Genomic DNA, 27727 nt, shown 5'->3' on the forward strand with positions numbered 1-27727 from the left:
TCTCTCACTCTCTGTCTGTGTGTGTGTGTGTGTGTGTTTCTCTCGTCCTATGCGTGTGTATCTCTCTCTGGCTCACTCTACCTTTGTGTCTCTCTCTTTGCCTCTCTCTCTCTCTCACTCTCTCTCCACCTCTGTGTCACTCTTTCTCCCCCCCTCTCTATCTCTCTCTACCTCTCTCTCCCTCTCCCCCCTCTCTCTCTCCCTCTCCCCCCCTCTCTCTCCCCCCTCTCTCTCCCTCTCTCTCCCCCCTCTCTCTCCCTCTCCCCCCTCTCTCTCCCTCTCCCCCCTCTCTCTCTCCCTCTCCCCCCCCTCTCCCTCTCCCCCCCTCTCTCCCTCTCTCTCCCCCCCCCCTCTCTCTGCCTCTCTCTCCCTCTCCCCCCTCCCTCTCTACCTCTCTCTCCCTCTCCCCTCTCTCTCTCTACCTCTTCCCCCTCTCTCTCTACCTCTCTCTCCCTCTCTCTCCCTCTCTCCAGTTGTTCTCCGCCGCTGGGACTTTTGTCTTATCCGCCGACGTCACCCTCCGCACGGTGTGGACCCACAGTCTGTGGTGTGGAGTCGGTGGTGTGACGCTGCCTCTCCCGGTCGGTGACAACTTGTGTGTCCGTTAGCGCAGTGTCTGCCCATGGGCGCTGCTGCTGACACGCGCCGCTGCTCTCGGTGCCCGGTGGGCTGCTGCGGTCGGTTCGGGACGGTACCGGGCTCCGCGCTTTTATGAATGAATAACGAAGGGGGAGGACATGCGAGTGAATGCGAAACTCAGCAGCAGCAGCAGCTCCCGGGGGGGCAGCCGCTGATGAGAGGGATTAACGACGGAGCGGAGCCGCGGCTCGTTGCGGAAAAAGCCGAGTCTGACTGCAGACTGGCGAGGAGACTCACCGTGAGGGGACCGAGCTCCGCAGCATAGAGCAGCAGCAGCAGCAGCAGCAGCAGCGAACACCGAGGTTACACCATGTAAGTTTCCCTGAAGCTGCAACTCCTCCAGACACGCAGGAGAAGCGCTCCCCGCTGTGGCTGCATGCTTTGTTTTTCTCAATGATCAGAAATAATCCCATCAAAGTGATTTACTCAACCATTACACACACTCAGATGCAACAAAGGCCATGGCAACCTTCCTCTCAGTCTCTGATGCACTGTCTCCGTGATAGACATGAATAATAAGCACCAGAGCTCAGAGAGGTGAGCTGGGGATCATCACCATCATCAACATGCTCATCATCCTCCACTTGTCTTTGCAGGTCCATCCACATCGTGGCTCTGGGCAGCGAGTGCCCCGGAGGAGTTGGGCCTGGGGAGGAGATCATGGGCCAGGGGCAGCTGCAGGGAGGCCTGCTGTGGAGCTACCTGGGTCACGGTGCCCTGGTGGGACCCTGCGACCTGGAGAGCAGCCTACACAACCCAGCGTTCATGGAGTACACCTCGCGTGTGTTCGGAGACGTCACCGTGGTGGTGCGGGATTGCCCCAGCTGGGTAAGAGACATGTGCCGGACAGCATGAGAGAAGCAGGGAGAGGTGATTTTGGATCATGTTGGCTCATGCACATGGCCATTGGCATATCTGGGTTTGCACAACTTTGTCTGAAGTAATGTGTGTGTTTCAGGGGCCATAAAGGGGTCAACATTTACACACATGGGCCATTTACATGTCCAGTATCCATGAACAGTTCCTGTTTCAGTAAAGCTGCTTTGACACATGCACAAATGATCTCCTGACATTCTCTGTAGTGGCTGTTTGTGAGAACGCAAATGTCTGAGTGAGAGGTTCTGGACTTCCTCCAGAATTTCTCAAGCCAGCCCCTGTGAAAACTGCAGATAGTGTTCAAATGAGTCCATGTGAGGACTCAGCAGGAGATCCTCTGGATTCACTGTTAGTGAGTGAGCTCCAACACGAGGAAGACGCAAAACTGTGTCAAAACAGGTGTCAGCAGAGCCTTTGGTGATAAAGGCTGATGCCAGTGTCGATGTGCTGTAAACATGTGATCTCAACAACAGAATGAACTTATTTCTTCCTCCAACACCTGAAAGCTTTCAACTGGGGTCAGTGGCCCCCTGATCCCGGCCTTGGATCCACCCCTGTCCAGTATACGTGAAAAAATGAACAATTCTTAAGTGTTGCTTTGGCTCTTACGTTACACCTCCCTACTTGCATGACACCAAATCACACTAGACTTGCAGAAGAAGGTCAGGACAGACCAATAGGAAAAAAGCATGCCACAAAAAAGTGGTGCAGTTTTGCTAATTGTTAAAGATGTTTACTTTTCCTTCGTGCTACTTATTCTCAGTACATTTAAACATCGAAAATTCGAGGCCACTTGCCTTCCAGTGCTGATTGCAGGCTTCATAAAAACTTCTCTATTCTTAGGCAGAGGCTTTTAACATGCACTGCACACAAAAAAAGAAACGATGAAAGAACTTTTGTTCTTAATAACATATGCATTTGAAATGAAAGCTCTGTTGTGATTATTGTAGCAGCACTGTATGCGTCCTATTATAAGGCTGTTTAACTCTGGCAGGGGGTGGTGCTGGGGAAAGTCTGTCAGTCGAAATCTACGACTTCTTCTTTCAAACTGCTCCAAGCTCTCTGAAGTGTTGTTTTTTCCTCCTGCCTAATGAGGTGAATCAGGCTGGTTCAGATCTGCTAGCCACACACATCCTTAGGGGCAAAGTCCCAAGAGCTATAATAAGGTGTTTACACTGAGGAAGACTCAGAGTGGACAGGTTAGGGTTATATGGGGTGAGATTCATGTACTGATTGGACACACGGACAATCCCACTCCTCTTCTCATCATGTTATATTTGTTGTCCTTTTTCTCACCTTTTCCAGGACTTGTTGGACAGCGACTGGGCCAGCGTGCGGAAAGTTCTCGAGCAGGCAGACATTCTGGTCATTAAGTATTCAGTCACTGACAAGCTGGCGTTCCAGCAGGTCAGGAACGGCTACGCCCCGAGACTGCGCCCGCTGCTGAGGCACTGGGGCGTACCAGTCATCCTCGTTGCAGTTGGAGCGCGTCTGAATGGTGAGGACGCCTTTTGTTTGTTCTGTCTTTTGTCAGAGCTGGGGTGAGCGTTCAGTTTTTTGCCAGCAGCGCCTTGACAACTGATGGCTCCTCTAACAGTTTTGTCTTTGTTGTAAGGAAACAATTGAGCTTGAGAGCGGGCTAATACAGAATGCCACTAAAGTTGATATCCTGGTATCTCTGGGGTAATTTGCTGTTGGCTCAGTTGTTGATTTTCAAGACAGTATCATGTTCTCTCTGTCGAGTTGGTGTGATGACTGTCTGAGTCTCGTGTCCTCCAGCGTGTCCTAGCAGCCACGAGGAGGACGCTCATGATTAAATCTCCTCATGGCTGCCTTCAGGCTGTCAGTGCTCATGTTTCCCTGTAGGAAACACACCAAAGACAGACAACAGATTCATGCTTTTTGCCCATTAAAGCCTCCAAAGTGAACCACAGCAGTGCTTAAACTCTAGTGTAGAGGTGTGAAGCCTCATATATGCTGCTTAGGCATTAATGTGCATGTGTATGTGCACCTTAGTGAGTTTACATGTGTTTTGCACACACACATGTCAAATTCAGATTCTGTAAACAAGCCCATCAATTGCACCAGTGTATATTTTTAGCTCGGCCTCTCAACATTCTTTGAGCTCCTGTCTTCGCTGCAGGATGATCACAGTGGAAGTCGACTCTTTTCTGGGAGAGACATATAAAGAGCGAGGCAGTGAGAGTTGGTATCTGTGGAACCGGGGCCTGTGTTCGTTTTTCTTGCTTATGGCTGCCGTGAGTGATATACAGTGCATGTTATCCCCTCATGACTGCAGAGAATGAAGCCTGAGCTCTGAGCGCTTCCTGCTGCCGGACTTCAGGCCACCTGAAGGCACAGCTGTGGCAGAGAGAGAGCGACACCACACATGCAGTAACTCAGCCATTAAAGAAGCGAACACAGGAGGACAAACTGCACACACACTAATGTTGCACTAATATGCCAAGTCACCCCCTGTGAGATGCTCACACACACTCTTCTTTTCCTTCTGCCTCACACACACACACACACACACACACACACACACACACACACACACACTTTGTCTTGCTGCGTCCCTGTGCCATGCCTGCAGGTTATTAGCCATATGATTTATCAGATGCCTCAGCTTTTAGCGGTATGTCCTGCTCTTTCTCTCTGGCTCGCTCCTCTTTTGTGCAGTTTTTCTGTCATTTTTTTTCTCTTTCTTCCTCCGAGCTAATCCTTCTAATTTAATGTCTGATTCCGTTTCTTTGGTGCCCATGCACACATGCCACAGTCAGGCTTGTGCTAGGGCACATGTCAGAGCAGATTTAGAAAATTTAGACAACCTTATCCTCATGTTGCTGTTCAAGAAGTTTCTTTATTTTTTGCTAAAAAACTTTAGTAAAGATCTAAAAATGAAGGCCTGGAAGTGCCACAGCAACATTAGAAACCCACAACAAAAATGATTAAGATAAAATCCCTTATTGGATATTGGCAGTCATTGTGAGAAAATAATTTGATGAATTAGTGGGAATCTGCATCATAAAGCCACATGTGGCTGTGGCATCAGGTTTGTGTTTTATGTTCATCATAAAACAACTTTTAGTTTGTGTTTTTTTGCCTAAACACAAACTATGAAGCACATTTGGAAAATAATACTGTATTTAGAAAATATGCTTCATAATTTGTGGTGGTGAATGACACAACATATAATATGTTTTTCTATGAGGTTTTCTAAATTGTAATTGGTGTTGGTGTTAGTATGATACTTTTGTCCTTAAGGAGTGTCAAACATTGTTACCCAGCACCGCTCTGATTGGTCTAGTTGGGTAATAGTTGATTTAGGTCACATGAATATGTGAAAAACAACAATGTATGAATCAACAGTGTCCTCTGAGTCTGTTTTGATCTCTGTCTGGTCACATTAACTTTATGAATTAAAATGTTGTGCTTGAAGGTGTTTTTGGAGGTTATGTTTTCACCACAGTCCGACTGATTGTTGCTTGGCTTGTTTGTATGCAAGATTACACTCGTAACTACTGGACAGATTAGCACAAAAATGTGGAAAGATGCTGTATGGGTCAGGTAAGAACACATTCAATTTTGGTGTGGATATGGTTTAGGGGGAGGAATGCAGGATGGATCTTGATAAAAAAAACTAGGCCCATTTAGGGAGCTAGTGTCTAAATATTCGAATAAGTATAAATGCTGTGTAACTCATTTTGTGTATCATAGTCTATTGCTGCTGATTTTGGAACAAGCATTTCCATTAGCTGTCTACAATAGATTCATGCATTGTGAAAAGCTGCAGTATCAGTGACTCATGTATTACTTCTCTTATTTTCTTATACTCCCAATAACCTTTTTTCTTGTGTACACATCTTACGATGTCAAATTCTCTGCCTGTCTTCAGATGAGGGTCCCCCCTGTACATGTCCCCTGTGTGCCTCAGACTGGAGCAGCTGTGTGCCTCACAGTGAGGGTCTCCAGCTGTCCCGGGACCTGGGGGCCACCTACCTGGAGTTGCCCTCTCTCAATCACGTCTTCGTAGGGCGCTACTTTGGCAGCGTGGTAAGTGATGACGCCAAACAGGAACTAGACGATCAGACAAATGAGACAGTATTTAGCTGCAGTGGTTATTAATTAAGAACTTATATGATCAGCGATGCTAAATTAGTTTTTGATTGTACGTATTTTCAGGTAAAAAAACATGTGTGAATAACAACAGGCTGCAGTGACAGCAGCAGCTCTTTCTGTCTGATCAACATTTCCACATATCAAGTAGAGGAGAGGAGGACAGGCGGCCACCTCGGTCCTCTCAGGAGGCTGTTTCTGAAGCAAAACCATGGAGATGTAACAGCTCTATATTTGCACACCTCTGTCTGAACTAATGTGTTTCTGTGTTGTTCAGCTGGAGTATTTCATGATCCAGTGTCTGAAACACAAAGCCAAAGAGAGGCCGGAGAAGAGGCGAGGAAACAAAGTGAACGAGCTTCGTCCCCCTCACTTAGAACAACCAGGTCAGAGGAGTACTATGGAATCTAAAAACTAATACTGCTGATGCTAGACAGCTTTTATGTATTTGTGTCTTATTGACTCCTATGAACAGTCAGGCAAGTTGGCTTTTATTCAGAAGATATTAAAATGAAAGTTATTAAACTGTAATTAATGATATGGATACAGTGTTAAGTCATTTTAATTACTGTCGGGTTAAATCATTTTCTATGTTGCATAGAGAGTATTCAGACTGACTGTGGCTCACACAGCCATAAAAAGAGCTGAGCAAAAAGGTTTTATCCAGATCGATATTCTCTGGTCCAGTCTGAAGATAAGGAGGAAGAGAAAGAACTCGGAGGACGTCTTTTATTCACTGATGTTTGATTCAGATTTGCTGCAACAACTGGCCTTTTGCAAAAACATTTAATTATTGACAAATCGTTTAAGCTCTATTATTTACTTCTAATATTCTTATTTGAAATTCAGAATTCCAGATTCAGTTTTAGTCAGGCTTCAGAACGAGCCATGCCGAAATCAGAAGAAGTTTTTGCTGGTAGCAGAAACACAGTCAGATTTATTGTTGACATAATCAACAAAAAGCCAATCAGATTCTGAAAATGCTTAATGCCAACAATGAGGAGAGACACACGACTATGCCTCTCATGATCAGAAAAGGCTAAAGAAACTTAAAGAGTCACACAGTGTCCAGCAGAGACACAGTAAATCTGATTATCGAGGCAAATCTTAAGAAACAAGAGTCAAGAGAAGACTGTTGCAATTCTGCTGCTTTTACTTTGTCGTAATGTTTTTTAGACTGTCACACTCTCCCTCCTAATTGACTGAAGGACAATCTGATTGAATCTGGAGTTGACGGCCGTGTCTGACCGCCAAATGTTGCCACAGACCGAAAGCTTTCTGTGTGCCCAATTTGAAATCGTACAATGGAAATAAATGATTTGGTGAATTTCAGTAAGTGTAAATGTGAATGGTTGTTTGTCTGTGTATGTTTGCCCTGTGATACACTGGCACAAGTCCAGGGTGAACCCCACCACACGCCCAGTGTCAGCTGGGATTTATATAGATAATGGTAAGATGTCCATACTGCTTATCATTTGAATGTAGCGGGGGACTGGAGCCAATCCCAGCTGACACTGGGGGATAGGTGGACAGAGAAAGCCCCTTTGTGACCTGGGATTCAAACGAGTAACAATGCTAACCACTGTACTGCCCCAAATAACAGAGCAGACACCACAGACGGATCATGTAGAATCGCTTTTTATTTTGAAAAGGAGGGAGTACTGTCTCTTGCTTTACAACAACTGGTACGACCACTAGTGCCAATTTTCCATGTTATTTTTTTAAGAATAAAACACCTGAGAAAATTAAACACAAACTGGTGTTAAATATTGAATTGGGCACTCTGCTGTGTGTGTGTGTGTGTGTGTGTGTGTGTGTGTGTGTGTGTGTGTGTGTTTGTGTCAATCTGATGCAATGACTGACAGATTTGAGTTCTGCCAAAAAAGGCAGTGAGTGCTGTAGAATTAATTAATTACTGACCCCTGCTTCTGGTGTAGTGTGCTTTAAATATGACAAGCTGTGATCAGGAAGCAGAGCTGTGTTCATGGTCAGATCTGAACAACCATAAAAAAGAAGATGAGGTACACAGAGGCAGAGTGTGTTAGGCATGAATGAGGATATAATAGGAAAATGTTTTGTGGAGACACCTCCCCCTCACTTTCTTCACTTTCCTGCGTGGTGCTTTTTCCGCATTTTTATTTAACTGAATTTATGAATAGATGCATCACTCAGCGTCATCTTTTTTTGTCTTTACTCTTTTTGTTTTTCCATGAAGTTTTTATTTATGGCTTGTTTCTGTAGACAGCTTTTCCAGTTTGTAGTTCTATCACTACCGTGTTGTCTTGTGGCTTCACTGCTCATCTTTCTGCAAATCATTTCTCTCTGATGATGTATTTTATTTTTCTTCCTTAAACACTAACCTTATTCAAAACAAGCTGGGTTAATTTTGTGGCTTGCTGACTAAACGTCAACTTTTTGGCGTCAGTTCCCCAAGATCAAAAGAAGCAGAAATAAATCCTCTGTCGACGTGAAGATTTTTACATTTCTTCAGTGGAACAGAATCCAGCTAAGCTCATATCTCTGCAGTTCTGCTGTTAGTGCAAAGACAAATATATCTGGCAGCATTTTCTCTAACTTAAAGGTACAGTGTGTAGAATTTAGTGACATCTAGTGGTGAAGTTTCATGTTGCAGCTGAACACCCCTCACCTCACCTCCCCTCTTCCAAACATGAAAGAGAACCTGTGCTAACCTTCAGTCATAAAAACTCAAAAGGTTTTTAGTTTGTGCAGTTTGAACTACTGTAAAAAACATGGCAACCTCCATGGAGAAGACCCACACCTGATGTAAATATAAAGTATTTAAATATAAAGGGCCCATTCAAGGGTGAAGAAAACCACAATTTGTATAATTTAGATGAAACACGCAAGAGAAAACATCACTAGGATTATTTTATATTCAATTTCTGTCAATAAATCCCTCTCACTTAAATCTTACACACTGAACCTTTAAGTAACATCTCTTTGCAATGATGTCTTGACAAAAACACCTCAAGACATTTTTGCAGTTAAAATGACTTTCTCCACATACAAACCCCATTTCTTTCTGTTGTCAAACGTCATTGTTGTTGAAAAAAGATGGATTAAGGTAGATGAGTCTGCTGCAAATGTAAATTACAACACATCTAGGGTGCTTTGAAAACTTTATATACTCATCCTACTAGTCTTTCTCACACCGTTTCACCATCTTGCTCCCTCTGTCCAGCTCGTCTTCCTCCCATCCGTGTGGAGGAGTCCAGCTTCTCCCAGGACATGCAGTGGTTGTTGGAGCGTGGCGTTCAGTTCGCCGACGTGGCTTTCTATGCCGGGGAATCCGGGAAAGAACTGGGTTGGGCACACGCGGCTGTGCTGTGTGCTGTCAGCCCCTACTTCAGACAGCTGCTCCTGGGGCCTAAGACCAGGTAGGAGAGATATTAGCAGCAAGTCCACGGGATGGAGCTTAATAAGCTATTTCACCACCTGAGCCTGCAGATGCCAGCTGGAGTTAAACACTTCAAACAAACTCATTTTTTATTTTCAATTTGAATTTCATCTCTGGTTGCACAGGGAACGCCCACAGTCACGATGTGTTTGCAGAGAGCGGGATGGAGGCCCCCACTCACTGCTCTCCACCTGGGATGGGGGGATTATTGATGACATGCCACGATCAGAGGGGCACCTGACGGGACGACTCTCCCGGCTGGTGGTGAAGGACCCCCTCCTGTGTATGTGCTTGTGGGAGACACTCATGTTTATTTACAGAGGTAAAAACAGCAAGTCTGCACTCATCCATTGTAAAGTTTACCTACTTTTCTATTCGCAGTCTAAATATGTGGATTTATGGTATCATCAGTATAATATTTACACTGTTGAGCATGTGGTCCAGTGGTTAGAGTTATCACCTCTTAGCAAAAAGGTTCCCAGTTCGAACTTCTCTGTGGGTTTTCTCCAGGTAGTCCAGTTTCCTGCAGAGACTCTTAATTGACTGTAGGTGTGAGAGCGAGTGGTTGTTTGTCTCTATATGTTGAGATGGAGTGGGGACCTGTCCCCCTGTAAACTGAAGGTGATTCAATTATTCCTACATCAACGTAAATCACAGCAGCAGGGCTGCCACAGAGATTGGTTCCACCAGAGTGACGTTGCCCAAACTGACACTCTGGCATCAGGATCAGTTGCACAGGAGGAGCCAAATAGAAAGTGGAGATCAAATAACAAAAACAGCCAACACACAGTCTGTCCTGATAAATCTGGACTCAGCAAGGATGGCTCTATCAGTTCACTCCCATCACTCTACATGGTTTCTGGGAAATTAAATAGTTGTGTGTGATACTAAATGCTGGTGCTATTGCTATATTGGACACTTTCCACACATTACTACTGAGATTTAAATACAGCTACCAGAGCCGGGCTGACATCCACAGCTCAGGAACACTACTCCCTCGAAAGGAGGAGCTCGATTTTTCCAATAGTTGAGATGTGATGATTAATGTCTGCTGGCAGCAGTAGGCACTTTTCTTGCCGTTGGGTCTGGTCCAATATTCCATTACGCTGAGGAATAGAGATCAGTCAAATTGAAAGTGCTTGATAGTAAGCAACAGTAGTATTTCTAATCTAGAGCCTGGTCGTTCATTGTGTAATAGTCTGATCTCACGCTGCTTTTCTTAACCCACATTTGTACTTGGATGCCTTGGACCGATCGGGTGTCCTTTATCTTCCCCATCTCGGCTCTATTAAACTCTATTGGACATAAGTAACAAATGGTTATGTGCACTGAGCGACGTCTCTGCAGAAACGGAGTCTCCATCACTCTGATGGCTATCGATAGAATCTGTCTCTGAAGTCCGTTGCACAAGCCTCATATTAACAACAACAAATAAAGGACAGGATAAAACTGCCCTGTAAAAATAATTGTATCATATATTAACCTGGCTTAACAAGGATCGTAACAACAAGAACATTTGCAAATTCCAATCGTGGCACTTTCACGCAAAATGTTCTCCCATCATTTACGTGAGTTAAACTGTGGTGTGATATTCTCTGCGACTTTAGTGCTGCAGTAAAAATCTTCATTTGTCTAAGTCTGGGGCTTAGACTGCTGTATGTTCGCTCACAGCGCCTGTGCATGCCAGCACTTCATCCCAGGCTGCCAGTTGTGCGTGAGTCCTCGTGGCAAAAAGCTGTGCCAACATCTGATTCATGCCTGCCTCTTTACATGTATGTGAGCAGCACTGATGGCCTGAATGAACAAACGTGCACACACACATAAGATGAGTGTGCATGTGCTGCTTGTGAAGAGTGAGCGGAGAAGGGAAGATGATTATACGGTTAGACCAAGTCTCTGTGAGTGACTCCATGAATAAGAATACGAATGGAGAGAGCAGTGCGTATTTTCACGCTCGTGTGGAAGATGGAAAAGTAAGGAGTGTAAAATCGTAAACAGGGTGAAAAACGAAGGTGGTGGGATGTGAAGGTGAGAGAAAGGAGGGGTGGAGTATAAGGTGCTGCTACTGTGGTGAGGGTGTTTGGGTGGTGGGAGAGCTGGGCATTAGAGCATAATGGCAATGCATGTGTGTGTTTGTGTACTTGTTGTCACCTATTAAGGACCTGTCCAGCGTAAACACTGACCTTGTCAGGACCAGTAAACCTCAAAAGGATGCAAAGGATAGCTCTGTGTGTGTGTATGTGTGTGTGTGTGAGTGAGATCCTTGTGAGGACCAGTTTCAGCCTACAACCTATGGAGTGAGGACATTTTGGGAAAGTGAGGACATTATCTTCACTTTCTGACTTTTAATAGACTGTTTGGGGGTTAGGACTTGGTTTTAGGGTCAGAGCTAGGGTTAGGTTAGGTTAAGGGTTAGGCATTTAGTTGTTATGGTTAAGGTTATGGTAAGGGAGTAGGGAATGTAGTATGTAAATGAGTGTCCTCACTAAGATAGAAGTAAACGTGTGTGTGTGTGTGTGTGTGTGTGTGTGTGTGTGTGTGTGTGTGTGTGTGTGGCCACAGTCACAGGCTGTGACTTTGCTTGTGTGATGTTAACACTGTGGGACTTTGTCTCCTTGTGTAGCTTTCTACTGAATTATTGAATTTGTCACTTGGTTGCTAATGTGTGTATGTGCATGTTTACCACGTGTGTTACATGTATGCGACACAGATGAATCATTGTGTCTCTTATGCTCATCCAGGCCTGATTTGAGGTCATGTTTTCTACCACTGACCAGTTGTTTTTCTTGTCTCACTTCTAGTTTCCTTGCAGCTGAGTTCAGCACAGGCGTCGCTGGTTTCTGTCTTTGTTGGCATTTGGTTTAAGTTTGGATGAGATTAAGAGTCAGGAATGCAGCGGTTTTGGATGAGATTAAGGAACAACGTTGGGGGAATGAGTGTTAATCTGTACAAATTGTTCCTAAGTGTGTTTGTGTAGGTGGATAAGAGGAAATACATCAACACTCAAACTCACAGCATTTTTGTAATATTATGTCATAGAAGCTTATATATATATATATATATATTGTGTTTTCTGATTATATGCCTATGAAAACATGCACCAGCCCTTTCAGTGCTGTTTCTTTGGTTCCTGGCTGCATCATGTGTCAGCACCACAGCTCCTCAGCTAATCTCTCACCCCGCAGAGAAGGTGCCTGCGCAGTGCGGTGTCATTATCTGCGACCGTGTGCTGAGGTATAATCCCTCTATCACACAAAATACTGTCATAATGAACTAATGATGAGCTAAATCCTGCCCAGTCCAGCTCCCTCCTTCCCTCGACAGTCTGGTTATGTCCCAGTGAGACAGAGAGAGCGCCCCCCCAATCAAGCTGCAGAGTGCTGTGCAGCCTTTGGAAAGGAGTATAACTATATACACACACTGAAATGCAATATTACTTAGACATGTCTGTGTTGTAATAGCTTCACAAGATTAAACTCTCATTATATGTCACAGTTTTAATGACATTAATTTAATGTGTATGACAGTAAATTTCTGTTTCCCATGTGACCACAGGGAGGGCAAAGTCAGTCGGCCATGATTCTACCGACTCATATTTGTGGTTTTTACTGAATTGTCTCAACAGCAGATTTTGGAGGCGTCATGCATCATTAGTTCAAAATTTCATTCAAAGACATGTTTTGCTTTTTATGGCAAAGCATGAAAAACAATTTGCTGAAATGTTGCAATCGCCGCTCAGTTCCAATGATCAAATATTAGCATGCTAACATACTAAACTAAGATGGTGAAAACATTACTCACTACACAACTGTGAGCATGTTAGAATGCTGGCAGTGCTGTGCCTGAATACAGTATCACTAATATCTGTGTGAACCGTGGACTGTATGTAAAGATGGATGACATGACTGCTCCCAAAAAAGGGAGCCAAAACATTTCAATAGGCTGGCTGCAGTGCAGGTCATAAATTCTGCTTTCAAATGCAGAAGATGGCAGCGTTCGAATCCGTGATATTTTGCCTTGATTGTGGGAGGAAGTGGAAACGCTTTGTCCATATTTATATACAGTCTATGGCTGTAGTCTGTATTTGTATTATTGTTGTTTAAAAGTCAAACTATTTCATTACACTTGTGACTAGTATTAATACTAAATTTAAATTGTATCAAAGCTTTAAATATCATTTGAAGCTTAAAAATACATTTATTGGGTTAAGGCTTTATTTGTAGCCAGCACCTAAATGGAAAAAGATTAAACCTGCATAAAACTATTAAACAACTGACTTGGATTCAGAGTTGCAAAGATCACTGGTTGCTGTTCAGAGTGGATGTAACTCCCATAACCACTATACATTACATAAAGAGACACATTTTAAAACAAGCCAACTCTGTCAAAACCAGGCTGTGAATTGGGTACATTGGGTGTACAGGTACGTGGGTGGGCTTTGCACGGTGCCAGCTCGAGAAAAGTTTGTTTCTGTGTTTCTGTAAACGAACCTATTGTGGGTCCACAGAATGTGTGTTTATGGATGTTTTGCAGGAGCGTGGGAGTGGGAGCACCTCCAAGAGGCCCTGGAAGAGAAGCTTAAGAGCTCGCTGGCTGTTGCTCAGCTTATGGAGCGCATTCGATCTCTTATCGGGAGAGAAAGGGTGAGGTCTTCCTCTCTTGTCTTTCTTTAGTGGTATATCTTATATATATCGTATGCTATAACAGCTCACTCCAGCGAAAGAGGTTAAATACCTTTAATGTGTCAAACTTGTTCTTTGAAGGTATAAACACATGTTTTTGCAGTTGCAGTGTAACAGGGCCTTAATTAGCAGGACCTTGTTTAGAAACAGTAATAATGAGGCTTTAATTAGCATATTTACTCAGTGGCTGTGATCACCTCTCACACACTGTGGGAATTAGCACAAAATTAAAAAAACATACTCTTAAAGGAGTTAAAGCACAACACAAGGTCTGTATAGGAGTTTACACTGGACATCAGTCATTAAATCTAACATTATAGAATAGAATAGGAAGCCATACTTGTATTTGTATTGAGCAAAATATGATGCGAGTCTAGGTTGATGCATAAAGATTAAAAACAACACATTGCATTTATTAAAATCATGCAGGTAATTCGATCTAATAAAGATTTAAAAATAACAAATATAATGTGCCACAGTCGAGCATTCACTCACCAGAAAACACACAAAAAACCACAGATTGTTAGAACTGCAACGTCACACTTGTAATCTCTTGTCAGGATTTAGAATTATATGAGGCGGTGCTCTGCGTAATAGGAAGTTGCCCTGAACACTTAGAGAGACAAGGAGATATGACACAGTTGTGTCTGACAAGCCTTTGCCACCGTGCATGCTGCACCCACCCATTTGTACAGAAGTAGGTCTTCACCTGAGGCAGCGCACTGAGATGTCACGATAGGGCCACTTTAATGTGAGGAGACACCCTGAAGGCCTGCCATGGTTTGATCTCATCCTCTGTAAACAGCTCCAGGACGACTGACTCCAGCAGACCAGCAGAAATGTGCTCCTCATAAGCTCTCCATTGTTTTACGAAATAAAAAGAGGCTGTTGCTGCCTCAACTGAAGACTGAGCTCAGCTGAGAATGTGGAGTTCTTTGTGCTTCAGTTGACTGAGAAAGGTCACGTAATGGTAATGGGAGCCTTTGACGGCACTTAACTGTGGAGAGAGGCTCCTGAGAACTTGACAAAGCATCTGCTTTTCATGCACTTGTGATTTCACCTGCAGTGTAATGTAAATACATTCGAATATTCTGCCTTTAAATGGCTTCAAATGAGCAGTAATGTGTTAATAAATAGTCAGCTTGGACGACTGTCTGTTTCTCAGTCTGTTCTCAGTGTTTGCCAGTTTCATCGTGTCGTTCTTGGCATTGCAGTTCAAGTATGTTTTGGTAGCACTAAGCAAGACTGGCAGAGAAGCCATTTGTATTCCACAGACAAGGTGGGAGAGATGCACTGAATTGTAATTGGGCTCGTAACTAGTACCTGACATCCAGCACAGGAATGTTAACTCTGTTTGTTTCTTTTTGGCTGCCTCTGCACTGTTTGGGTTTGTGTGTGTGTGTGTGTGTGTGTGTGTGTGTGTGTGTGTGTGTGTGTGAGCAGGGCCCCAGGGATACCCCGAGTGCACGGGCAGCTCAGCTCGGCCCCCAGACGCTTGTCAACCTCTTCAATTCTCCTCTCTACTCAGATGTCATCTTCATGGTGCAAGGTGGGGGGATCGTGTTGATCTATTAGACGCACACACCCTGACAAATACATGCACCGTCACACAGCGGAGGAAGGTCACACTTCAGTGGCTGTGATTGAATCGTGATCTCAGTCCCGGGCGTGGTCAACCACTTGGAAACAAATTAGGATATAAAAAACGGCAGGCTGCCTTCTCTACCTCTTGAACTTGATCTCTGGAAAAAGCTTCCATGAGCTGCACAGAGAAATACAGACATAATGACCACATGCCTCTACTAATCTATATTTATCTCATAAAAAGTGCAGTGAGCTTAACTTGTCCTTGCACCTTCGAACTGAGAGTTCAGCTCCTGGAGGTTAGAGGCAATTTCTACAAGAATTTTTGGGGAATTTCCCCCTAATAACCTGCTGATGATGTGTGATGAGAGCTGTCAGTGGCTGTTAATGGCATTTAATGAAAGCGGACCTGTGACCACATGTCACTGATTTCTTATGAAGTAGTTCATTTAGGTTCGGAAGCAGGGCCACACTTCAACCACACCTCTAATCACCTGTGGAGCCTTCATATACCCAGTCAACCCATCACCCTCAGTTTGTCTCAGATTCTTTGACCCACCCTTTCGCTTCACTGGGAAAAAAGAAAAAGAAGAAAAGGGTCAAAGCTACCCTCATCTCTTCATCCTTTTCCCTTACTCCCCACGCATTCCTTCATCCTCACCCTCATCCCTTCATCCCGCATCCCCACCCACATCTATTCAGCCTTCTTCTCTCTTCTCACACACATCCCTATAAATATCCAGTTTGGTGTATACCTCTTGCACGTCTAGTTGTAGGCATTGCCTGGAAGCACAGGTGAAATGATGCCTGTGACGGGACCCCCCACACTGAGTCTCCTGTCATGCATCCTCCCAATCCAGCCTATGAGACATCCTTTACCTCCACCCTTTATTTCAATGTCCATTGATTTTTCCTCAATATCTAATATATCAATTTTCATTCAAACCTTTAAGTCACATATTGTTGGGGACCATTTTATCACTTATCACAAGCCAAAGTCAATTATGGTCTCTGAACTTATGTGATTGTCCAGAACCACAGAGGTACATTGTGTTACTATCATTCAATAATCATTATATCGATTATGAATCTTTTATACTTTCTGGCATCACACTTCTAAACCTTTATTTTGTGTCCCAGGGAGCGTGTTGCCGGCCCACCGGGCGGTGCTGGTGGCACGCTGCGATGTCATGGCGGCAATGTTCAGTGGAAAGTACGCAGAGGCCCGGAGCCGAGTGGTGCCCATCCACGGAGTGTCCTCGGATACCTTCCTCTCCTTCCTTGAGTACCTCTACACTGACTCCTGCTGTCCTGGTGAGTTCACTGCACACAACCCAGGTGCATGTAGACTCATAAAACTATTACCACTGGTGGAAACAATAAGAGTGGTGCTAATTATAGTAACAGTGGGAGCCTCTACTCTTCTTTATCTTGTCTCGTGGATAAATTAAACGGTAGCAGATTTTGTTCGGTGTTGAGATATATTGCTCTCTATCTATAGTATCTAGTGTGTTTTTCATTCATCTGGTTTTAACTACATTCTCATATTTTGCTTGAATAAGAATAACTGGGAAATGGAGAAAAGACTGACCAACAGTGTTAGCCATTTATAGAAAGACAGTGGACCTCTGATTTAATTTTACAGAAACATATAACCTTAAATAAGCCTTGATCAACGTTTAACACAAAACACTGCCTAAAGCAAAAGCATGTTAACCATCTGCGTGAGTGCAACACGCTGTCAGTATCAGTCTCAGGATGCTTGCGTGAGAACTGCATTAAGCTTAAAATGAAATTAGCTTCTGAGATGACAAAAACCAACCAGTGGCTTCACTGCCTCATGTGCGTTTTTGATGCTCCCAAATCACGACCCCAGACACATTGTTGTTGTTGTTGTTTTCCTCTGTTGTCACTGTTATTCTCTGTTATCTGGCACATTGTGCGCAGCCTTTTCAAGGTAATTAGTGCTGATAAATCTCGGACGGCAGTGAGCTGCAGTAAATCAAACGAGGACAATTTGAGGAGCTGCTACCACATTAAAATTGCATTAAGGAATTTGCTATCATGTGAACGCTGCACTGATACTGTGGATCCTACTGAGAATCAACGCTCTGAGTTTAGCTCACAGCAGCTTTCAGCCTTGCTACATTCAAACCAATACATTCAAAACTAGATTAGATTCAACTTTATTGTCATTGCACATGTCACAAGTACAAAGCAACGAAATACAGTTTCAAATCCAGTAATCATATTATAGAGGAACATTTAGGAATATATTTTGAGGAGTTTGTTAAATCAAACCAGAAACATTAGTTAATATTGATCAGGTGGCTCGAGGGAATCCAATGTTAACGCTCTGTATCTGCTCCTTGTGTGAGAGGGGAGTTATTTGTTAACATATTTGCCAAAACAACTGGATAAACTGATATATCAAATTATGCTGTGTATATTTTTAATGATCTGCCCCCTAGTGGTTAAAGCTTACTAAATGCAGCATTAAATGGCAAGGCTATGCAGTGTTGTCAGAAAAGGCTTTGTGTGTGTGTGTGTGTGTGTGTGTGTGTGTGTGTGTGTGTGCGTGTGTGTGTGTGTCTGAGTATGTGTGTTTGTGTATGTGTGTGTGTGTGTGTGTGTGTCTGAGTATGTGTGTTTGAGTGTGTGTGTCTGAGTATGTGTGTTTGTGTGTGTGTGTGTGTGTGTGATATTGCTCAGTTTGTGGGGACCTAAATCTGTTGACACAGTCCCATTATGGGGACTTGTCTTCCTTATCGGGATAAAAAATATTAAATTAGATTAAGATAAGATTTTAAGGTGAGGACAGGTTTAGGTTAAAGTTAGGTTAAGGTTAATATTAATGTTAGGATTATGAGTTAGGTTAAGGGTTATGATTAAAGGAAATATGTCAGAGTTAATCCTCAGGAAATCAATGTAATGTCCTATGAGACAGGACTGTGTGTGTGTGTGTGTGTGTGTGTGTGTGTGTGTGTGTGTGTGTACTTTCACTACAACCATGGTGACATCACAGCTGGACTCCCTCTTGGTTTAAGCTTCACAACACATGATGACACATTCAAAAACCAGAGAAGACTGTGTCATGTTCATTAGTTTGAATAATAGATAATAAAAATCTTAAACTTTTTGTCACAGAATGATGACATTAATTATAACGCTTGCTGTCATCTTCATTTACAGTATTGTTACACAGTGAAGCTGCTGGATCGACAATGTAAAACTTCAGAACCATCATGTTGTGAATAAGTAGCTGACAATCCCACATTTCTGCAGCATGAGATGTTCTGATGGAAAACAAACAGCCTCTAAGACCCAGCTCAGGTATGAGGAGGGTAAACAAGCTGTTTCCCAGAGATACGGCTTCAAGTTGAGCCATGGAAACAGGAAATTAAAGCCATGAAGCGGCTCCAGAGGCTGCAGCCGCTGCACTGTTACGTAAGAGCTCAGTGCTCAAGGTCAAAGCAAGGTAACTCCACCAGCAGCAACGAGAACAAAGGGGGCGAAATCAAAGCAGGGGCGCGATCCGAGTCCTTTCATTCAGATCAATAATGTATTACGCAGAATCCGTTATTACTGCTGATTAAAATGTTTTGGCTGATTGTGCAGTGAAACAGAACGAACCCTGTGTAATGGATGCCGCTCAGCTGACGTTGCAGCAGCCTGTCAGAGAGTCAGTAAGGATGGGGGGGGGGGGGCAGGGAGGGATGTTGACGTTGGCGTTTGACTCACATAAATGTCAGGAAACATCAGGGGTAATTTGATTTGACGTGCCGGCATTACATAACAGGATTGGCACCACTTGTTTGACATTTGCATTTATGTATTTAGGGATGTAATTTGACAGCATGGAAAAAGAGCAATGAGAAAATGTATCCGTTTGTTTCATAAAGTGGGATTTGACAAGTGAGCTCTGACCAGAAACACACAGCTGAGATTGAGACCATGTAGTTGGAGGAGATTTCCACGAAATCTGGTGCACAAAGGATGTACTGTAGACGGTACTGATTGTAATATGATGAGAAAAATTAAAATGTCTTACATACATGATGTTTGTAAACTCCAGATGAGGCTGTAGCCAAGCCATATTTTGCACTTTGGTTCATATGTACAAGTGCATTAATTTTTCATTTAATGCTTCATTCATTGATTTTCTTGGCCACTTGGGAGCAGCAGAACAAGCTGAGGAGTCAGTATCGACTCATTTTCACTTTACATAGCTCCATACAGTTATTGGAAATGTGTTAGCAAACAATTAAAAACATATCCAGCAATTACAGAGCAATATTATCATTCATTTGAATTCATGTTAACATGTTAAATGAGTCCAGTATCTACTCTTTAAGCCCTGTAAGCTTTAACTTAGTTTAATTAAATACCTGCTAAATGCTCTGTGTTCTCCAGGCGGTTGCTGTGTCAGTCTGCCTGGTCAGGACATGTACACTTTGTTTATGTGTATTCATAAAAGCAGCTTACTGCTGCGACTGATGAGAGAGTGTGTGCTGAAAGGTGCACGACAGACACGTGATCTATTGTTAATTTTCATTTATTTAATTTGATTTATTATTTAAGATGATTTTGTTGTATATAATATATAATATCACTTTTTGTCTTCCATTAACAAACTTGAAGTATTTTGTCAAAGAGTTGTATTAACTGATAGGACTGATGTCTCATAAATAGACACACAAAAAACTTTTATTCTTATATGGTTGTTTTTAACTTTCGGTGTCTGTTCCAATTTAACTTTTAAAACGATAAACATAAAAACTCTTCAACATCAGACCTCTAATTCATTCTCGAGGCGTTTGTGTTTTTAAATGTCTTCATCTGCAGCACACATCAGGGTTCAAATGTGACATAGATGGTTTTATAACAATGTAAGTGCGTATATCACCTGTGTATCTCGTGTGTTTGTTTGTGTGTCCAGCCAGTGTGATGCAGGCCATGGCCGTGTTGGTCTGTGCCGAGATGTACCAGGTGAAACGTCTGCAGCACCTGTGTGAGGTCTGCGTGTGCGCGTACCTTCAGAGCATGCCCAGTAGAGAGCTGGCATCCACAGGGATCAGCGTGGTGCGACTACTCCGCAGGGCAAAGGTCCGTGAAATGGTTCATATATGAGGATAAAATATGGAACAAGAGAACTGTTGACTGCCTCATTATAATATACAAAATGCAGATGATTCGCATTGTAGAAATCTACTTTTGGTCGAAAAATTGCTCCACGCTGTTTTTTTGTGAGAGTAACTGTTATTTACCACGTTGTTTCTGTCGACTCCCAGTGCCACAACGCAGAGCAGCTGTACGTCTGGCTCCTGCACTTCATCGCCAACAACTACCTGATCTTCAGTCACAAACCTGACTTCCTGGAGCTCTCAGGTCAGTGCCAGAGCTATTTAAAACACGTTCGACGATTGTAACTGAGCCTTGTAAGTGATGATTATGCAAATTGAAATTGTTGCATTGAAGGAAAGCTAAATGAAACTGCTCATTTACACTTTACGTTTTCACTTTACAAATGAGAAGCATCAGAGGGACAGCTTTAGATTGTCCGTCTCCTTTGACTGATCAGCTCCAAAGCCCGATCTCTGGAGATATCCCTCCCAACTAATATTCACACCAACTATAATGAAAATCTGTTTTTGAATCGTCGAGTTAGGAAACACACACACACACACACACACACACACACACACACACACACACACACACACATCAAAAGGATATCCTGCCTTGGGCTATGCTGCGCAGAGTAATAATTAAGTGAGAATGCCTGCAGGCTTTTAACACAGTATGTGCAGGTCAGGCAGCATCTGTCTGATAAACGCTGTGAATGCCAGGCTTCTTGTTTTCTGTCAAATGGCCAACAGCATACAAAAATACATGAGGTGCAAGGTTTCCACTAATAATTGTCACTTTAGAATCAAACATGGTCGCACTCATCCTGTGTAAACCTGTTTCCTGCATTAGCAGATTTGTGAGCTGTCAGCCTTTTTTAGACTAAAGCCTCCTTATAGTGCTTATGTTGATTACTTGTTACTAAGTTTATGCTTGAGTTCTATTTGCCCCCTAGTTATTTGAGTCCTGTGTGTCAAACCGACCACATGAAAGCAGCTAAAGACGGAATAATGATCCACGGCAACATTGCTCTGGTTTGAAGCAGTAGAACTTTTTATTGACATCACAGACACAAGACTTATTTCAGATCATTGGACGGGTACTGGAGGGCACAAGCAAAGTCAAAGGTCAGATAAAGAGACAGCACATGATCGATCACTGTTGGTCCTCTGTGGCTTCTTGGTGTACACAAAATCCTCAGTCAGACATTTCAGTCTCGTTGGAGCTCATGGCAACAATCCAGGGAGTTATTACTGTATGTGTGTTTGAGATTACGTGCCGACTGCAGTAAATGTGGTTGTAATAATTTTTCCACAGTTGTGTATGCAGTAAATTATTGATAAGCGAATGTGTGTTCCAGATGAGGAGCGCGAGCAGGTAGAGAGGCTCCGCTGGCCATCCAGAGGCTACCTGCAGGAGCTCAGCGAGTACCAGCAACGACGTCGCAAACTACGCAAGTCCCGCTGCATAGTCATGTGACCCCCACATGTGGATTCCAGTGGCCTGCGGGAAAAAAAGCAGAGTTGGGGAATCAAAGGAGAACATAATAAACTGCTCATCAAAATGTGGGGGAACAGAAGAAACAGTGTTTGTGCTGCTGGATGAAGGGCTGACTAAGGGCGAGGAACATGTCACGAGACTCCTTAACCAATCGGACAGCATCGTATGTACAGTGTGCTGCAGCGGTGACGTGCACCGCTGCAGCACACACATGCCTCTCCTCCCCTGGAGGAATGTGTGTGTGCTTTGCATAATGACTATTCCATTGAGGGCAATAAGAAATGACTGATCCTTTAAAGCCAATGTGAATTTAAAATGACTGTCTGGTCACTGGCCAGTGGCTCCGTGAGTGAAAGATAATTTTTTTTTCTATTGGCTGCTGCAAAATGGAGGATTCTGAAGACGAACACTGACACAAAATGGCTCCATTACAAGTACAAATATACTGAATCAAACCACCACACATGAGTTAAGACAACAGACCGGGATCACGTGTGGACGTCAGTAACAGGTTGAATGACTTCAATGCACGCTGGACTGTTCCCTCTTGAATTAAACCCACAATGCATCTGTGTCCTGTTGGATCTCAAGAATGTGAACATCTGCAGCATTTCTTCCGGAGCTGAAATAATTCGTGAGCCGCTAACTTCTCAGCGAGTTATTTCATGTGAGCGGTGACCTACATTAACACAGAGAGCAGAGTGGAGAGCAACTGGTAACGCTGCTGCTCGCACAGTCAAACTCATTTTCATCTGTAATGTACCAAGGCCGCAGTTAAGACGAGCAGGACCAATTTAATTATAATTCTTTTATTAGATTCCTTCAGATCTATAGCAAGACATCAGTGAGCGCTTCAGAGTCAGACTGATGTTATTACAGCGTGCGGTGGAATACATTCTGCCCCGAGTCTTGTGTCAAACGAGGCAATTTCACTTTCATTGAGAAATGACTGGAGAATTAAACTCTGACATTAAACTGCACACATTTCCTCTGCAGGATGACATGAAATCATTTAGAAACTATTCCTTATATATCTGCAATAACAAATAATAAAAAGATCTGTCTGCGGCACAAACAGGCTCAAGCCTTTTGTAGCGTTTACTTGTACAGATTTAGGAAAAACAACCATATCATGAAGAGGGATGAGCGTAATCAGTCGACTCTGGTTAAACGCTGCTACCCTCACTACTCAGCACCAGAAATATGAGTCGGTTCAATGAATTATTACCTCAGTTAAGGAGGTTATGTTTTCACCAGAGATGTTCTGATACCAGCATTGAAAACGCCTCTGATCCGGCATCTGCTTGTACACAAATGTACATGTGATCCATTCCCATGTCTTTAAAGTATATAAGTTTCATCATGATACAACTGGAATTTTCTTTTCCTGGAAATCCCATCTTCTCCACAACTCAAGTCCCACAAGTAAAATGATGACAAGTTTTAACACTAGTGCAACACAATGATATCAATCATCACTTCCATACAGGATTAGAAGCATTCAGCGGTTTCAGTTTTTTTGAATACACTGGTATCAGGAAGGCAACTGGTATCGGAAAGGAAAAATGGTATCGGAACATCTCTTGTTTTACCCTGTTTCTCTTTGTTGCTTCATTTATTAGCAGGATTACACAAACACTACTGAACCAATTTCCCCCAAACTTGTTGGAGGGATGGAGCTGAGCCTTGGTCTGAGAAGAGTCCTTTACATTTTGTTACAGATGTGGATTAAGATCCAGCATTCAGGATTGTTTTAACATATCATGTATAGGATTGTTGGGATGTGGTGGAGGTATGTGGTCTACTGAGTGCCATGAGAATCTATACCGTACTCATGTACAACAGCGTCTAACTGTGGAGTCAAAGATGTTAAGCAGCCGCCTGCTGCTCTTGTAAAACCAACGTGGTTTAGCAGCAGTTTCATCTAGACAGTAAACTTAAAGTTGTGTGTTTGCTGTGACAGAATAAATTGGAAGGGATGCATCACTACATTCAGCACAGACACGTGCACGTTAACCTGCGAGGTGAAAAGGCTGCTGGTGTTAAACTAATATGAAGTCCGTACATGCTGTGATCCAGATTAAATCGTGTTCAATTTTGACTGTTTTCTGATTTGTTTTTCTAATCATGGACATGAACATGAAGTTGGTACAATAAAGCCAAAATGCCTCTGGGTGGATACGCAATATTTATTTTATCCTTTTGATTTTGAGACGTTGTTTTGAATCATAATGAGATTATGATTTCTTGGTGCTGCAGTTATTTTTGTACACTGTGCTGTATGTGGACATTTATGATTTTTTACATTTGGAGCAGACACAGTTGGGTCATACTACTTTACTGTCCAATGTTTCACTGACATTTACTTTAAAAGGATTGAGAAATTAAAAAAACAACACTGTGGTAGAGAAGACAAAAGAACTTTATAGAAAAACCAAAAAGAGCAAATGGTACTTATAGTTCAGAAGTGACTTATACAGTGGATCGGTATGAGTCAAACTACATTTAGACATGTGTTTATCCAGTTCTTGCAGCACACTGTGTAGAGACCACAATCACTGTCGGGTTCTGACACTGAAGCGACCCTTAACCAGTCAGTGTGTATTTAACCTTAGTGATAACCAACTGCTGCAGCACAACAGTGCAAGTGTCTAGTTCAAATGACAACAGAAAAAAAAAATTCCCGGTCTACTGTGAGTAAGTAGCAGCTGAAACACTGGATTGTGAAAGTAGTGAATCCACACAGGAGACACATGAGGCTCCACTGAGTCAGAGCTGTACAGACTGTAGATAACATGACGTCTGACTTTAAATAAAGACATGTTTTAGAATGAACAGAGACTCCATGATTAACTGCTGTGTTGGTTGATTTGTGTACAGGTGCAGCCGTGTCTTTGTGCACTTTGTCTACATTCACAACTTTACATAAAGTGCCTGAGCGCTTGGTCAAACAAAGGCGGATGTATCAGGTGCACACCTTGTGGCAAAGCAAATTGTCTGGAATCAGCCATGTGTGTCAGGGAAAGAAACACAGACACAGACAGCTTATATTAACTCCATCAGTCTCAGGGAGTGCCTGTCAGGTTTGGATCAGGCTCGGTCAGTTTCCTCTCGGGAGGGTTCAGACAGGAAAATGTGAGCTACAGACTGTTTTTGGTGATGGTGGTGATGATTATTGCATTTTAATTCTAGGATCAGCTGAATAACATCTTTGTCTTTCATACCAACAGAATATGTGTCATCAACTCCTACGGTGACTCAATCCAAAAACATTACAGATCAACCACAGCTTTTTCTCCTTAAAGATTGTTGAATTGCCATAAACCGACTGTTCCATCTGATAACTCTGACGACGACCGTTGTGTTGTCATTATGTTCGCAGAAGGTGAAGTCAGACCCACAGCACACCCTGTCAGGAAGTATCTCTGTCTGTCTGTTCATTCAGGTGTTTCCTTTCATTTGTCCTCTATCTGTACATTTCCATCAGGATCAGGTGCAGTGTGGGCTCAGAGCAGATCTTCCTCCTTTACTAGAGTAATTACATCTCACCTCTCTGATCAACACCTGAGGCGTCTTATTACCTGTTTATTTATTCCTCCACTAATGAGAGCCTACTGTTACTAATTTACACACTTGATGACTTGCTCTGGGTCTTTAGAGAGGTTCCTCCTTTTCTTGCCTGCTGTCACAAACTACATTGTATGAGTGAGTGTGTGTCAAGAGAAAGAAAGACGCATCATGAGGGTCTGTGTGGTATCCTGTACCTGCAGGGCTTGGAGCAGGTCACTGCAGGGCTCCAATGGACTGCAGCATGCCCTCCAGTTTACCTTTCTTGTGCAGCGCCTCCACATCACTCCCGCCGCCAATGCATTCCTCACCGATGAACACCCGAGGGACCTAGATTAACAATCGATACGAGAAAAGTAGTTGGCGAATATGCAATTGCAGATGATATATACCACCAGGACACATTATGGTAGCCCTGAAGTGCAAATCACAAAACACGACAGCAAATACATAAACACAAGTAAGAAAACATAAAATAAGACAAAAACCTTCTCAGTACTTATTAGTAATTTGTTGTCAATTCTGTCCTATTTGTGATACATTGTTGTGTTTTCTTATTTGTCGTTTTTGTTCTGTGATTTATAGATTTTGTCTTGAGATTTGTCGTTGTGTTTTGTATTTCGTCGTATTTAGTGATTTGCTATTGTGAGTTGCACTTCAGGGCCATCATACATCATACATTCGTCTACGATCACACATTTTACCATCCTGTTCAAACTACAGTAACGTTCGCTTTAACTGGATGTGTCAGATCAACTGACAAATGAATGAGCAGAACTTAAGTAGCAGATTTTAATTCTTTACATTAATGCGATGAAGTATTTTTTGTCAGGGAAATCACGGATGTATAAACAAACTTTATATAATTATATCATATTCTATCCAAAATTTGATGAAAATAATCATCTGCCAGGATAAAGTTATTTATCCACACACACACACATTAATAATAACTGAGCTGATAAGTTTGGAACCTCTGATCTGACAGAGCTGGAGTTCAGACACAGACTTTCAGACAAAAGGCTGAGTCATGTGTGAAGCTCGCGCAGTTCTTTTAGTGAAGACGCCCTGAATTCAAAACAGACCTTTATGGACAACTAATGAAAAATATATATTCAGAGTCCAGGAGTGTTTTTCACCATAGCTAACATGAATATCATTGCTTAGCTGTTACAAGTTATATTTTGCTTTATATTTAAATGTAACGAGGTTTGAATGACGTCATTTAAAAAAAAAAAAAAAAACATGTTTCACTTCCATTAGACAAACGAATGAAAGCTCTTTTCTCACACTGATCAAACTGACTCTGTTCTTTTGTTGTGTGATTGCAAAGTAAAGTACAGTGTTTACCGTGCGGGCTCCGGTGAGCTCCAAGAAATAGTCCTGCATGCTGCCCATGTCGCTTCGGCCACTTATGTCAATGCACTCCAGATGTCCGGGTTTGAACTTGTATTTGGACAAAACGTCTTTGGCCGTGATGCAGTAGGGGCACTTGGGCTTGATGAACAGCACCACTTTGTCTCCTTTGATCTTCGTTTGAACAAACTGCTGCGCCATGCTCGGAGCTGAAGCCTCACACGGAGGGGAAGGTGCACGGATTGGGGAGAAGAAAGATGATCGCTCTGCCCTTTGTCAATTATGCTCATGAGGATGACGTCAGCCAGGCCACTTTCTTCTTAAAGCGGCACTACACACCGCCGCGCGTGCACACAAGCGCGTGCACAAACGGTGGATTTTTCAGTGCTCAGTACTTGAAGTGATAAAGTAACACCACTGCAGCTCAGAATACACGGCCGGATTCACCACAGACTGTATTTTCAGATGGACGACGTGTCTCCACTTCCTCCCACTATCCAGAAATGAAGCCAATCACTGTGGCTGTGCCTGAAATCACTCACTAATCAATTTATAGTAATGTTGCCATTTTATAGTGCTGTCTGAAGGTTTCGTTTCCCACAATGCATCGTGAAAGGTAGTGCACAATCAATGCTCACTAACTGAGCAATATATATCATCATGCATTGCTGGTGGAGACCAGAGGAGAGAGGGAAGCAGGAGCAGCCCGACCTGTCGTACAAATGTAAATAAAGAGCAGCACAAGTTTATTTCTGCATCTAAATAATGACATTCAACTTGCTTTTTATTAAAAGTGTAAAATAAACATTTACAGTTTATTGTGGGATTTTACCCCCCTCCAACCCACACCCCTGTGCAT

At 43.0% G+C, this 27727-nt stretch overlaps 3 protein-coding genes across 6 annotated transcripts in view; 2 read left to right on the forward strand and 1 right to left on the reverse strand.

Annotated features, from left to right (window-relative positions):
* Nucleotides 1-27727, forward strand: part of cast (calpastatin) — a 208286-nt gene that overhangs the window by 97007 nt on the left and 83552 nt on the right. The gene's annotated exons all lie outside the window — the stretch shown is intronic.
* Nucleotides 413-24780, forward strand: rhobtb3 (Rho related BTB domain containing 3). The gene is made up of 13 exons (XM_020087035.2): nt 413-951; nt 1236-1467; nt 2821-3013; nt 5414-5571; nt 5912-6020; nt 8837-9032; nt 9178-9374; nt 13586-13695; nt 15178-15283; nt 16459-16632; nt 20258-20424; nt 20610-20706; nt 21806-24780. Coding segments are annotated over exons 1-13 (1860 nt in total). The 5' UTR covers nt 413-949; the 3' UTR covers nt 21925-24780.
* glrx (glutaredoxin (thioltransferase)) lies at nt 21476-27514 on the reverse strand. Its single transcript, XM_020087034.2, has 3 exons — nt 26863-27514; nt 25710-25842; nt 21476-21948 (listed from the first exon to the last, which is right to left on the reverse strand). Exons 1-2 carry the CDS (start codon nt 27067-27069, stop codon nt 25729-25731), a joined length of 321 nt encoding a protein of 106 aa, XP_019942593.2. The 5' UTR covers nt 27070-27514; the 3' UTR covers nt 21476-21948; nt 25710-25728.

This window comes from Paralichthys olivaceus, chromosome 2 (assembly GCF_024713975.1).
Source record: "Paralichthys olivaceus isolate ysfri-2021 chromosome 2, ASM2471397v2, whole genome shotgun sequence".
Lineage (NCBI taxonomy): Eukaryota > Metazoa > Chordata > Actinopteri > Pleuronectiformes > Paralichthyidae > Paralichthys > Paralichthys olivaceus.

Coding starts and splice junctions, on each gene's coding strand:
- rhobtb3 (XM_020087035.2), top strand. Junction 16,633..20,257: donor CACTGACTCCTGCTGTCCTG/GTGAGTTCACTG, acceptor TTGTGTGTCCAG/CCAGTGTGATGCAGGCCATG. Junction 20,425..20,609: donor GACTACTCCGCAGGGCAAAG/GTCCGTGAAATG, acceptor GTCGACTCCCAG/TGCCACAACGCAGAGCAGCT.
- glrx (XM_020087034.2), bottom strand. CDS start 27,069: ATGGCGCAGCAGTTTGTTCAAACGAAGATCAAAGGAGACAAAGTGGTG. Junction 25,843..26,862: donor AGCTCACCGGAGCCCGCACG/GTAAACACTGTA, acceptor TTGTTAATCTAG/GTCCCTCGGGTGTTCATCGG.